The sequence below is a fragment of the Balaenoptera borealis genome (genome assembly GCF_965194805.1).
Source record: "Balaenoptera borealis genome assembly, chromosome: 1".
Lineage (NCBI taxonomy): Eukaryota > Metazoa > Chordata > Mammalia > Artiodactyla > Balaenopteridae > Balaenoptera > Balaenoptera borealis.
Window position 1 is genome coordinate 167299563 of NC_138860.1, and position 14184 is coordinate 167313746.

The following is a 14184-nucleotide window of genomic DNA, read 5'->3' on the forward strand; positions in this document are numbered from 1 at the left end:
GGTGTAAGAATAGGGTCAGCATGCGGCGGACCAGGCATGCGTGTTTACCTTTGGCAGGTTGTGGCAGAGGGGGAGAGGATGAAAGCTAGAACAAGACCACCTCTGAGGAGATAACCCCCGCAGCCAGCTGTGGGTACCCCTCACAGGCCTTGACAAAGCCCCTCCCTGACACCACAGAGTAGGAAGAGTGGCCCCTGATCTTTCTGTCCAAACCCCTGCCTCTTTCAACCGCAGTGGACATCTTTTATCTGCCTGGCACCCCTCCCTTCTTTCGAGCCCATTCCTTCTTTGGGAGAACTGTCCCCAAAACCAGTCATGGAATTCTAGTAGGGACCCATGCCCTCGGCCCCAGGAGTGGACACAACCCCAGCTAGACTAATCAGAGGCTCCCAGTGAGCTTTTCCTAATTGAACCCAAGGGAAGAGATCTTCGTTTTCTCTCTGGAGATGAAGCTGGGAGAGTAAATCAGGGGGCTGCTAAGTATGGCCACAGTCCCAGCCTCCAGCAGCACCATCTGCAGTAGTGAGGATGAAGCCAGAGACAGAGCACAGCACAGACGGACCCAGAGACAGAGGCCTGTGGCATGTGAGTCCCTGGGTCTAGTCATCCCTGGGGCCAGCTACAGTGTGACTATGGCAGCCGATAATTCCTTCTCTACTCCACGCCGATTTAATCAGGATTTCCGCCACTTGAAACCACGAATATAAGACGTTAACTTAGATGTGCTGGGGGTGAGTGATATAAGACAGGAACTCTCCCCTCCCCCATTTCCAAGCCTTCCTTCCTGTCTCTTTCCTCTCCCCTCTGCTTGTGTTTGCTCCACCATACTAATGGCTGGGTCTCTGGTGCGTTGTTCAGGTGGCGTACGGACGGCACTGGCACATGGTGGGCCCTCCATAACAGCGAATGCTTCTTGAGCACTTGCTGTGTGCCAAGCCCTGTACTCAGAGCTTGTAAACTCATTATCTCACGTAAACCTCTTAGAGTTCTATGAGGTGCGTGCTGTTGTTATCCATATTAAATACATGGGGAGACCGAGGCGCAAAGCAGGTCAGTTACCTGCCCAAAGTTAGACAGCTGGGAAGTGTAGAGCCGAGACTTGAACCCAGGCAGGTGCCTTCCAGGGCCCATGTGCTTAATCTCTGCCCCAAACTGCTTTGGATTCAGTAAATGTTAGACCCTTTGCCCACGCGTTTCCCTTGCTGCACGGAGCTATGACATGACCAAGAGTGATGGCTGCTGTGTCTTGAAGCCTCAGCAGGAGTTTATCAGCATCACTGCGTCACCTTGAATCATCGTAGTCACACTATGAGAGGTACGCTGGGGAAAGGGAGGCTCAGAGAGGGAAAGCAACCTCCCCAGGTCACACAGCCTGTGGTTGTGGAGGCAGGATGGGACTCCGGCTCCATCTGACTCTAGGATAGCTTCCTCACTGACCTTAGCAACCCCGGTCCCCGAGACGGTTTAGCCCATCCATTCTCCAGCCGCCTGGGAGGTTCACTCCCTCAGCCAGGGCTTCAGAGCTGCTGAACCGTCAGGCGGGGCTGGCTAGCTGCCTCCTGGAGGGGGAGAGGGAACGTTGAGGATGCTCAAACTCAGAATGGCAGTGGAGTGGCAGGCAAAGGCTGGCGTGGGCGGCCCCTCGATAAGCCATCTGCAAACATTTCCTCTGGATGAGAAGTATTATCCAAGTTTAATCCCCAGAGGCCTCTGCAAGGCATACATTGCCACCCTCCCTGGAATGGGGGCAGGTCCCTTCTCCGATTCCTGTTACAGTGACAGGCGGAAGCTGGGCAAGGCTGAGTAAGCACGAGCCAGTGGAGGCCAGGCTGGGGCTGCCTGAGGGCGGGAAGGAAGGTGGCAGCCAAGTGTACCGGCTATGCTGGGTGCCACAGAGTGCCCTGCCCTTTCACCCCTGCACTGTGCTCCCACCAGAGTGGACGCAGGCATCCTTATTTCCCCAGGGAAGTGAGGCCACACTATTCTGGGGTCTCCTTACTCCCTGTGTTCTCTGGAGGCTAGGGTTCAAGGCACGGATAAGATCCCATCTCCTCTCTTCTCAGACCTAAGCCAGGGAGTAAAATAGTTCACATTTGTGAGATACCTACTGTGTCAGGCACAGTCCTGGATACGTTATATGCAAGAGCACAGAATCCCATTGCACAGATGAAGAAACCGAGGCTCAGAGAATTCATAGCACATGCCCACATTTCACAGCTAGATGACAGTCAAGCCCAGATTCAAATACAGGGCTGTCTGATTTTAGAGACCTGGCCTTTAACCCTGACCTTCTTAAACCTATTGCCTCTGTAGGGGAACAAGACAGGTGATGAACCTGACAGGTGGTATCTCCACCTAGACAGAGACCTGAGCCAGTACGGGAAGAGGATCCAGGTAGCGTGTGAGCACACCTTGGTCACGAGGCTCCTAAGGCCAGCACCCTGTTCCTGGGTGAAGCCTGGTGGGGGTAGGCTTTGACATCTTCAGGCATGGGGACCATCAGGTCTTCAGGCTGGATCTCAGGTCTGATCTATGGCAACAGAGGCTCGGGCTGGGGGCAGGGAACGGCCAGCTGAGGGCCCAGCAGCTGGTCAGGGCCCAGACTGCTCTTAGATTCTGTCCCAGTCAGACTGGAGCGGGACCTGGAGGAGGACGGGTCTTATAAGAGTGATGGGGTGGGGGGCAGGAACAGAGGTGGAAGACATGATGCTGGGACACCCTTTTCCCAAATCTCCCCTGGGAGAGCTAGGCCTGTGAGGCCTTCTGTCAGTCACTGCACGTGCACGGTCCCGTTAGCTGATTGGCCTGGCCTGGTGTCACGAGGCTGCCCCTTCCCAGAGCTGTGTGTCGAGGGAGGGAGACTGATCTTCAGAGGCTTTAGCACTCAGAAAAGAGTAGAACTGCCTGATAGTTAGGCCTGGAGACAGAAAAGGAGAGAGTTGGGCATCCCTTGAAAGGCTTTGGGGAAACCACCACAAGCCCCCTTGCCCAGAGCTTGGCCCCCAGTGCCAGTGCCCATCTCCAGACCCAGCCCCATTCACTTTAGCATCATGGGCACGGTCTCTCCACAGAGGCAGGACACCCCTCCCCCAGCAGCCCTGCCCGGTGAGCGGCTGAGCTGGGAACGGAAGGAACCAACACCCCAAGCCACTCCCCAGACCTTCTCACTGTGTTCCCCCCAACTCACAGCCCCAGGACATCGTGATACCACTCTCATCCCGACAGCACACACAGCCAGGAGCTCTGTCCCTCAGCCCTCCTGGGCTCAGACACACACCCTCCAGGGAGCAGTGCTTCTGGAGGACAAGCATGTACCTGATGTAGTTTGTGTGGGTTCCCTGGAGCTCACAATTAGCCGAGCAGGGAAGAACGATGATAATTTGTTGAGTTTATTGAGTTGCTTCTGGGACAGAGGGAACATTTGCCCACGTTGATTACCAGACTCCACCGTTGCTGCCCTGGGGCCATGTCACCACGAGAAGAGTTTCCCCAGAAGGTACCAGCAGCTGCCCAGAACATGGGGAGAACAGTGAGGGCTGAGGGCCCAAGGGGCTGGGGCAGCACGTCTTCACGGGAGACCAAGACGAAACCCCGCGTGGCCTCCGAGCCCCTCCCCGCTGCCCCCAGGCTTCCCTGCTCACCTGCCTTTTCCTCTGCTTTCCCCACGTATGCCCTCTGCTTCCTCCCGCAGGACCTCGTTCATCCGTTCATTTATTTAAGTGTTCCTTCTTCCCGTGAGCAGTATTTCTCGAGCCCTTCCCATGTGTCAGGCACTCACAAGGTACCGAGGGAAGAACCGAACAAGAAAGGAACAGCTCCTGTCTTCAGGGAGCTCGTGGTTTGGTGGGGAAGCAGATCCCTGCGCGATGCGTGATGAGACAAGCACTGGCTTGGACCAAGTGTAAGGACTCTTTGCAAGAGAAAAGGAGGTACCAGGGAGAAGCCCACCTGGCTTCCGGGAGCCAGTGGCTGTAAGATGACACAGGATGGATGAAAAGGAAGTTGCTAGAAGAAGGGTGGGGTGGGTCAAAGTGGACAGGGAGAGTTTGGCTGGGAGGTGAGTTCTTGATCTTTAGAAACATTCAGAACACACCTTGACTGACGATGCGTCCAGAATGCTGGAGCTGGGATTCGTGCATAGCCAGGCGGCAGACCTGGAAGGCCTCTGAAATTCTCAAATATGATGTTAAGACTGGCTGTTTCCCACTCTTCTGATCTCAAAGGGGATAGCGTTAGAAAAGATGCCCACTGTTGAAAGGAAGAGTCATTTGCATGTTCGCTCATTCATTTATTCATTCATTCATTCATTCACAAAGCATGTGTCATAAAAGTGCTTTAACCATCTCCCCCCAAGCAGCTCCCTGGAGTGGCTGGCACTCCCAGGCTTGATGGATCTTCCTGCCCGAGGCCCCGTGGCACTCAGCGCTGGCTGCCTGCGGGCTGTCTCCCTCCCCCACCCCCAATGCCCGTGCACTCTGTGCTCCCACCAGCTGAGCCTTGCACTTTCTGAGAATCGGATGGGTTCGTTGCCAACTCCCTCGATGCCAGTCATACTTGTTATTATAATTATGTGACTTAAATTAAACATCACATAAACTGATGAAATACGAGTGTGAAAGGAAGTATAGTTGCATCTCTGGAAACTAAATGGAATGCTTTGGCATGGTTCCATGAAGGAGACGCCCTAAAAAGAATTGCTTCCTAAATGTTAGGTGTGAGTGAGTGAGAGAATGGCACGCCACTGAGCTGGTTCCATCTGGGAAGGGACGAGGTCTGTCTTGCCCACTGCTGCATCCCCAGTGCCTAGCACGATGCTTGGTACATCGCAGGTGCTCCGTAATCATCTGTTGACTGGAGGAGCTGTGGCAGAATTGGAAATGGTGAGCGATGCATCATCGGTGGAGTTTATGCAAGATAGGCAATGCAGAGAAGAAACCCACGGTCAAAGGGAAGACCTTGCTCCCGAGTTACATGGACTGGCAAAAAAAAAACATGTCCCTCCAAGTGTTTTTACATTATAATGGAGTGTTTAAGCTATGAGTGTATTCTTTTATCATTCCCCACTTAGAAATTATTTTTTACCAACCGACAGCATCACGGGCAAGGCTTCTACGTTCGGCGTCAGTAAACTCTGTAAAGGGCAAGGTAAAGATTTTCAGCTTTGCAGGTTATACTTACTGTCACAACTACTCAGCTCTGCCTTTGTAACCCTGAAGGCAGACAATATGTAAATGAATGAGCACGGTGGTGACCCAGTGAAACTTTACTGACAAAAGAGACGGCGCACTGTGGTTTGCCAAGCCCGGTTCTATGGAACTGATTTGTTCTGTGCGCCGGGCACTGTGCTGTGTTGCTGGACACACAGAGACAAAGAAAATTCTGTCCCTGCGCTTACGGAGCTCGCCTTCGAGTCAGGGAGGTGGTCCTCAAGTCAAAAGATGATTACAGTTTGCTGTGCTCAGTACAGCAGTGGGGCATGTCCAAGGTGCGAAGCGGACACATGGAGGGCACTGCTCCTCCCACAGGGGCAGGGAGAGGGGGAGGTGGAGGAAAGGAGGCATTTTGTTAGGTTCATGGGATCAGTGATATTCTCCCAGGTAACCAGGTCGGGCAGCAGGAAAAGGCATTCCAGGCAGAGGGAATAGCCTATGCAAAGGCATGGAGACATGAAAGTGCCTGGAGCTCAAAGTGGGTGTCACTGGAGAGGGAAGACATGAAAAAGCTTAGACTTTATCCTGGAGCCAGTGGACCTTTGCTGCTGGCTTTCCAGCAAGGCAATGACTTGAGCAAGTGCCCGCACAGAGTATGGAAGATGGATGGAGGCCGAGGGCAGATCAGAAGGCTGTCTCTGTAGCGCGGGTGAGGAACGATGCGGTCGTGAGGTAAAGACCATGTGGCCACAGTTGGCCACGGGAGCGAAGGAATGGAAGGAGTTAAGGATGATCCCCGGGTGGGGTGGCTGGGAGGAGGGTGCACATCATGGGGAGAGAGAACGCTAAGGGGCAGGAATGACGGGCGAGGGGAAGCTTTGGTTTGTTCAGAGCATAGAAAACAACCCCCAGGGCTTCCCTGGTGGCGCAGTGGTTGAGAATCTGCCTGCCAATGCAGGGGACATGGGTTCGAGCCCTGGTCTGGGAAGATCCCACGTGCCCCGGAGCAACTAGGCCCGTGAGCCACAACTACTGAGCCTGCGCGTCTGGAGCGTGTGCTCCGCAACAAGAGAGGCCGCGACGGTGAGAGGCCCGCACACCGCGATGAGGAGTGGTCCCCACTTGCCGCAACTAGAGAAAGCCCTCGCACAGAAACGAAGACCCAACACAGCCAAAAATAAATAAATTAATTAGTTAATTAATTAAAAATAAAAAGAAAGAAAGAAAGAAAACAACCCCCAAAACATACAGTTAGGTAGCCAGGAGTTGAATCTTTGTAGGGTAGCTCAGGCCTCTCAGAACTGCCTCAGTACCTGGGGTGGGCAGGCACTGCTGGGAACCAGAACCTCGGGAAGAAGCCAAAGGGCCTCTTTCCAAAGGTAAGTCTAGAGGCCGGGGGGCTCCAGCAGCCCACAGCCAAAAGGGACTTGCACTCACCCCAGACATTCACCCAGTTCCTGGAAAATATGTAACATCACAGGTTTGTCTTGGGAAAAGGGTTTTCCTCAGTATAACAAGAGTCCTAGGCGTTTGGCTAAAGAAAAACTGATATGGAAATCATTTGTGATGAGACTGGGTGTCAGGGCTGAGTCAATAAAGGCTCACGTCAGGGGTGAGAGGGAGCTTGGGCGCGGGAGCAGGAGTCAGCCTCCAACAAGGGCCTCGGTGTCCTTTGCTGCCACCACCCAGACATTTCCAGAAGGCTTTCCCTGGTTGCATCATGGTGTTCTCTCCATTCCCCAGGGGGGAGAGCAGACAGCAGGTGGGAAGGGCAGAGGGCTTGGGAGTGGGGCGGCAAGCACCTCCTGTATGTCACTTTCTCCCCGGCCGGGTGGGTCGGGGGTGGAGGGGTGGTTTATGCTTGGCCCTGGAAGATTCTTCAAGCCTGAATCAGATCCAGGCTGTGCACATAACTTGGTTAAGAGATAAAGCCCACAGAAGGTGTGCTGGGAGCACAGAAGCCAGAGGCTATTGACCGAGGAGCTGCACAGAGAAGGAGACGGTGAAGCAGAACCTTGTAGATGACAGGCTTTGCAGGAACTGTTGTATCTAGGGAACCACAGTGGGAGTGGTACCCACCGGCAGGCACAGTACCTTGTACACAGTATGTGCTTGGTGAGTAAATGAATGAATGAAAGTTCCCCTGAGGATGTCCATTTTCAGGGATGCTGAGATTTAAACCAAGATCTCCTAATATTCCTCCCTCTCAGTTTAAACTTAGGCAGCAATTCCTTGCAGATCACTATTGTCATCTTGTGGGGCGTGTCTCTCAGCACCCCAACATCCTGACTGTACGAGAAGCTTCTTAAGAAGAAATGCTATCCACACAGCCTGCTCTGAGCTCTCCTATTAATGAAAGCAGAGCTTAGAGCTTTCTGCAGAGGAACTCAAAGCCACTTTTTCCATAACCAACTACATGCATTAAAGGGAGTGATTTTTTTTTTTTTATTCTCCCCAAGCCAGATTCCATTAAGGAAGCCCCATTTAACGGAAGTCAATTTACCAAAAAGAAAAAAAAATGAGCATAATTGCTTAAATACATTTTATGTTGTACTGCGGCAGCAATTTCCTGGGCGAACTTGGAATTCCCCAGACCCCTCATAGTGAAGTTAATATGGACAGAAAGGTTTGAAGGGGAGAATCTCTCTCTGTGTTTCTCTTCTTTAATTATGATTCTACCAGGGAGCAAAATTAAAGAGGATCCTGGGGGGAGGAGGGAGGGAAAGTAAAGGAACAGGATGGAATTCAGCCTACACTGTTCCACTGCCTTCCCCGAGTACAGACGCTCTATCTAGCATGAGTGGGATGGTTTGGGTTTGAATCCCACTTCTGCCACTTAATAGCTGTGTGACCTTGTGCAAGTTTCTTAACCTCTCTGTGCAGCCAGGTGGTGCAATGGGAAAAGACATTATGAGCACGCAAAGGCAGAGAAGCACTAAAAAGCAGTGTGTGTTCCAGTTCACGTAGGTCTTCTGTTTGACTAGAGAATGGGGTGTGTGTGTGTGTCTGTCTGTCTGCAAGTCTGTGTGACGTGCTCAGAGAGGAAAAGCAGGCAAAAGTCAGACCAGGAAGGCTTCACTGGGAAGGTGGCATTTGACCAAAGGCTTTGAGGAAGTGAGAGGGTGAGCCAGGTGGCGGTCTGGGAGAAGACCCAGCCAGCAGGCAGAGAAACTGTCAAGTGCAAAGGCCCTGAGGCAGGAGCAGTCCTGGCCAGTTTTGAACAGCATGGAGACCCAGGTGGCTGGAGCGTAAAGCATAAGTAGAGGAGGAGACAGGAGAGGTGAAGACACACTGGCTTTTTTAAGGCCTGTAGACCCTGGTATGGTCTTTGACTCTAAGGATTAGAGCCACTGAAGATTTGTTTTTAATTAACTCTATTAAAGTATAATTTACATAAAATAAAATTACCTATTTTATTTTATTTTATTTTATTTTTTTCTGCATTGGGTCTTGGCTGCTGCGCACGGGCGAGCGGGGGCTACTCTTCATTGTGGCGCGTGGGCTTCTCATTGCGGTGGCTTCTGTTGTTACGGAGCACGGGCTCTAGGCGTGCGGGCTTCAGTAGTTGTGGCACGTGGGCTCCAGAGCACAGACTCAGTAGTTGTGGCTCACGGGCTTAGTTGCTCCACAGCATGTGGGATCTTCCCAGACCAGGGCTCAAACCCATGTCCCCTGCATTGGCAGGCGGATTCTTAACCACTGCACCACCAGGGAAGTCCCTAAAATTACCCATTTTAAATATACAGTTCTGGAGGCTTTGACAAACGTGTATATGCCATATAACCACCATCTCATTCAAGATATAGAACATTTTCATCACCCCAGAAGGTTCCCCTGTGCTCCTTCCCAGGCAATCCCCACCTGTACCTCTCACCTCCAGCTTTGGCAACCACTGATGTGCTTTCTCTCACTGTAGATTAGTCTTTTCTAGAGTTTCATATAAAGGGATTCACACAGTATATACTCTTTTATCACTCAGCATAATGCTTTTGAGAATCATTCATGTTGTTGTGTGTGTCAGTAGTTTGTTCTTTTTATTGGAGGGTTTTGAGTGAGGCATGATACCATCGCAATGGCAGAGTTTAATGTGATGCTTCCAGCATTTAAGCCTCCCATTCTCTGATAGATGCCAAGAAAACTCTCAAATGCGCATTTATGTCCAAGGAGGCAGGAGTAGTGCAGAGTAAAGATGCACAGGGCCCTGAGTTTAAGCCTCAGGAATGAACAATCATCGTCAGGATTCCTGGGAGCAGGTGAAAGTGTGGGAGAAATGGGAGGCAGAGGATGTCCCTTCGGGCTCCTCCAGCCTGTACCATGGGGGGTTAATGCAGATCCCAGGGCTGGAGAATACCGACTTTCTGACTTCTGGTTACGACCTTGATCATTACTCTCTTCCTGCCCTTGGGACCCCAGCATCCTCCCCTCATTCCATTTTGCAATGAACAGCCCTTGGTTCTGAATTATTCAGGTAAATTCTCCCTATTTCTACTTCCCTTATGTAAATAGTCTCCAGGCTTTGTTATTGAGATAGAATTGAATTTGGCCTGGGGAAGAAAAAAACCCACCATAGTGTTTGTGACTCCTTAGAAAACTTAAATGACTCTGCCCGTAATAAAGTATTTTAAATGGGGTCTGGTGAAATACAGTAATTGGTTTCTGTAATAGCTCTTACCCTAGCAATATGGGTGATATTCCTGGAGGTTGGTGTATATCAGCATTTTCATTAGAGTAAAAACTCAGTTTTGCAGGGTGAGAAGCTCCTTGGTTAGTTCCTTTGTCTAATAGGCATTTATGGAGACCCACCATGCTGGATCTCTTCCTTTCACCCCTCCAGATCATCTCCCCTCCCTTGTCTACCCTGTTCCATGCTCAGGAAGACTTACTGGTGAGCCTACATCAGCATGCTCCCTTGCCCTCTGGCTTCCAACTGGGCTAGATCCACAGAAACATCAGCAGTAGATTGGAGGAGGGGAGGGGAGGGGAGGGGAGGGGAGGGAGGGAGTGTGTCTTGCTCCCTCCTTGTGGGATTTTCACAAACTGGCTGTCGTCTGCACTGACTGAAGATCTGGGTCCTGCGTGGTGGCCCTTTCTATGCAACCCTCTCCTTCAGGGATAGCCGTGTCCTCTCCAGGCCTGTGAGTGGAAACCAGACCCCTGTTAACAGCCTCAGGATACTGCCCCATCCCCGGTGGTGAAGAGGCCATTCGTTCAACTGGAATTATTCTCATATGACCGAGCCACCTGTTTTCTGCTGGAACCCTGACACACCTGCTTTGTGTCAAGCATTGTGTTAGGTGCTTAGTACAAAGATGAAGAATGAAGATGATGGAGAATAACATAGCAGCTGCCATTTACCAAGAGCTTTCTATTTTCCAGAGACCGTGCTAAAGTCTTTTTTGTGTGTTATCTCATTCAATCCCGGCAGCCCTTTGAGAGAGGGATTATTATCTTCATTTTACAGATAAAGTTACAGAGAATTTAAGTAATTTTCATAAGGTAACACAGCCGATCCCTCTAAAGTCCCAGCTTCTCCCCTCCCCCACCCACCCACCAGTCTGCACTGCCCTCTTTGAGGCATTATCCTAGGGAGACACACACCTAGATAAATGAATTATAATTTTAATAACATGCTGTGGCATCACACAGGAGGGGAAAGGAAAATTATGTTTATTGAGCTAATATGTGTCAGATACTGGGCTAGGTTCTTTGCCCGTAAGGCCTCTCACATATTCCCACAGACTCTCCAGGCTGGTGTTGTTCCTCCATTTTCAGAAAGATCTAGTAACTGGTCCCAGGTCACACTGGTAGGAAGTGGTGAAGCCTGGATCTGAACCCAAGTCCGTGTGGCTTCAGAGCCGAGGAGAATAGGAAAGGCCTTCCTGGGGACATGGTGTCTGAGGGCATCCCGAAGTCGTCTCAAGTGATATGGCTGGTGCAGGAGAGAGGGTTACGCGCGGGTACATTCCAGGCAGAAAAGGCAAAGGCACAGAAAAGGAGAAAGCTTGGAATGCTTCGATGTAAGCAGGGTGTCCAGGCGGGGTGGGAGCGGTGGTGCCAAAGGGGATTCATCAGGATGTTTTGTCCCTGATTCAGACGCAGGGAGGAGGAGCCGAGAGACACTGGGCGTCGGCCCGCTGGGGGCTGTGGGGTTGAGGAGAGAAGGGCGAGGGGCTCCTGGGGTGCAGCACAGCAAGCAGAGCGAGAAGGGGCATCCCGGGCTTAGCCTGGGTGTGGCGGAGGGGCCGGCACCGAGCGGAGGCCCGTTCAAGCAGGGGACAGTGTGGAAAGTTTGGAAAGCCAGTCTTGCGTGGGCACCGGGGAGCCACAGAAGGTTCTTGAGCTCCGAGCAACTCTAGGAGGAAAGATCTGATTGACCTGAAAGCTGGCTCAGGACGCAGCTGGTCAAGAGGCTGGGGCAGTGCCTGGCGACGGTCGGGGATATCCTGGTTTCCCACCCACTGAGCCGGCCTGGCTGAAAGCAGACAAGGCTAATCTAAGGGCGGAGAGGTGGCCCAGCAGTGGGGGCTGGCCTCTTGTGGAGGAGCAGAGACAGGGGCAGGGGCCGGAGAAGACCCAGCGCCTAGTTGGTGACCCCAGAACAGGCTGTCACACCTGGGAAGGGCCGTGCTGCCTGTAGGGGCTGCCTGAGCCCTTTCTCCTGACTCCTCAGAGTCCCCGAGGGGCTGGCTCGGGGTCGCTGAACCTCTGCCCGGGAGTGGGGGGCTGAACCTCTGCTGGAGAGCTGGGCTGGTCCTCTGCTTGCGGGCTGGACCTTTGCGGGGAATCTGGATCTCTGCTGGGGGTGGGTATGTGGACATCTGCTGGGGTGACGGGCCTCTGCTGGGAGGGCTGGACCTCTCTCCTGCGCAGCTAGACCTCTGCTGAAGGTGGGGAACTAGGCCTCTGTTCCAGGCCTGAAGGATCGCCCCCTCCTCTCAGCAACTCAGCGGTGGGAAGAGCCCCCAGGGCAGCCAGCTCAAGCGGCCCAGAACGCAGGCTACTGGCGGGCGGCCGGGCCAGCACGGCCTTCCCTTCTGCCAGGCCTGGGAGGAGGCCCCAGCCCACGTGGGCAGTGGGGAGACTCCCGGGTGCCCGGTCTCAGGCAGCTGTGGTCCCTGACCCCGTCTTCCTGTCCCCACAGGTTCACCGGAGCCAGCCTCCCGGCCCCCGTCATCAGCAGCAAAAACTGGCTGCGGTTGCACTTCACGTCGGACGGCAACCACCGGCAGCGCGGCTTCAGCGCCCAGTACCAAGGTAGGCGGGGCCGGGCTGCCCTGCTTCCCCGGGGTGGGGGTGGGGGGCGGCAGAGATGATGCCTGGGGCCGTCTTGTCCCCGGACTGGGTCCGGTGTGTCTTCAGGGTACACGTGCCTCTGCTGTCCTGCTCTTATTTGCGGACTCAGAGGTCTGCATATCTGCGTGTCTACATCTGCCATTGTGGTCTGTTGTCCAAGGGAAGACACTTCTCAAATTGTGTAGAATGGTGTACCCTGAGCTGCCCGTCTTCAGGCCAGGCCAATCATACTAGTTTATACCAAGGGCCTCCTGAGAGCCGGGCACTGTGCTAGGCTCTTGGTCAGCGCCATCTCACTTAATCTTCATCATTATCCTGTGAAGTAAATACCATCACCATCCCCATTTGATGGACGAGAGAGCTGAGGCCCAGAGAAATTAAGGCAGTTTCCCAAGACCATCGGAACTCCGGCCTTTTGAATCCAGAGCCCACCCTCTTAACCGGCAGAGTTTAGCCTACCCTGGTATAAAGCGGGAGAGCTGCCCACATTTCAGCTCTCGTTCATTTCACGTAGCACACAGACGTTTGACAAACGATAGGCAAAACAACTCTAGGGAACTCTCTAGCTTAGGTGCTCAAATCTGTGAAGAGCTGTCTGGTGGCAAGAGATCAGACCAAGAATGGCAGGTGGAAACTGCAGGTAAGCAGATTTCTGCTCCAACCGTGAAGGATTTCCTAACCCCGCGAGCCGCCCATAAAAATGAGTGGGTTGACCCCGAGGCAGGGAGCTCTCCACGCCTAGAGGAGATCCCAAAATCCAATGGATGGGTGGGAGTAGGTGACAACATTCCTCTTCAACCTTGAGTTTGTTCAAAGTACACAAAATTTATCCACAGAGATAAATACCAAGGGTTGGCTTCAAAGTTGCTCATTAAGCCATTACTATCACCAATTACAAACTGAGATTGGTTCTAATTGATTCAATGTGAACTTGTATTGCACACCTATTAAGCAGAAGGCCCTATATAAGACCCTGGGGAAGAGAGTGGGCTGTGCTGTGAGTGAGAGAGTGTGGTATATTGGTGTGCGTAGGACACAGGCCTGATGGAAGAGTGAGCTGTGATCACCACCTCACCGCCGAGGGTCAGGAGGGAGCACTGACTCCAGTGGAGGAGATGCTGGCAGCTTGTCCCTCCAAGCCTCACCTCGGAGGCTCTGAGCACACTGCCCCCGGTAGGTGGCCCCGGCAGAGCGGGGCCCACCCAGGGCCAGGCTTTCAGGCTGGGATAAAAGCAGCACTGGGAGTAGAAGCATTACGTGTAAAATCTGAATCTTTTATGAATAGCCTCATTTCCTTAGCCTTGGGTAGCAGGAGTCCCTTGAAATATTTTTAGAAATAAACAGGAAACCAACCTGGTCTGACAAGCCTGGCTCCGAGAACTTTCCTGGATACAGTTTTCCGCCGCTGAGGTTGGGCCTTTGTGGGAGTGAAGCACCTCTCTGGACCTTTCTGTTGTGTTTTCCAAAATAGGAAAGAAGAGGTGAACGTTATTGTTTCATCTGATTCAATAGGTGCCGGGTGTTTCTGATATTTCAAGTTTCTGAGGGCCCATTTGTCATGGTCATAGATTAGGATTTTCTGCCAGACAACAGGCAATGAGGACCCAGGCCAGGCAGTCTCTAGGTCAGGAGCACACATCCATTGCACACCTACTGTGCACCAGGCGCTGTACTAGGCAGTATATGAGTGTTGCCCCATTCAATCCTCCCCACAGTACAACGATGAATATGTTTTTAATTT

At 52.5% G+C, this 14184-nt stretch overlaps 1 protein-coding gene across 2 annotated transcripts in view; it reads left to right on the forward strand.

Annotated features, from left to right (window-relative positions):
* The window catches only part of CSMD2 (CUB and Sushi multiple domains 2), a 658464-nt gene that overhangs the window by 296943 nt on the left and 347337 nt on the right, over positions 1–14184 (forward strand). For both annotated transcript variants that reach the window (XM_082362533.1, XM_082362534.1), the window contains exon 6: positions 12292–12404. In XM_082362533.1, the coding sequence (XP_082218659.1) occupies positions 12292–12404 (113 nt within the window). The remainder of the gene's footprint in view (positions 1–12291; positions 12405–14184) is intronic.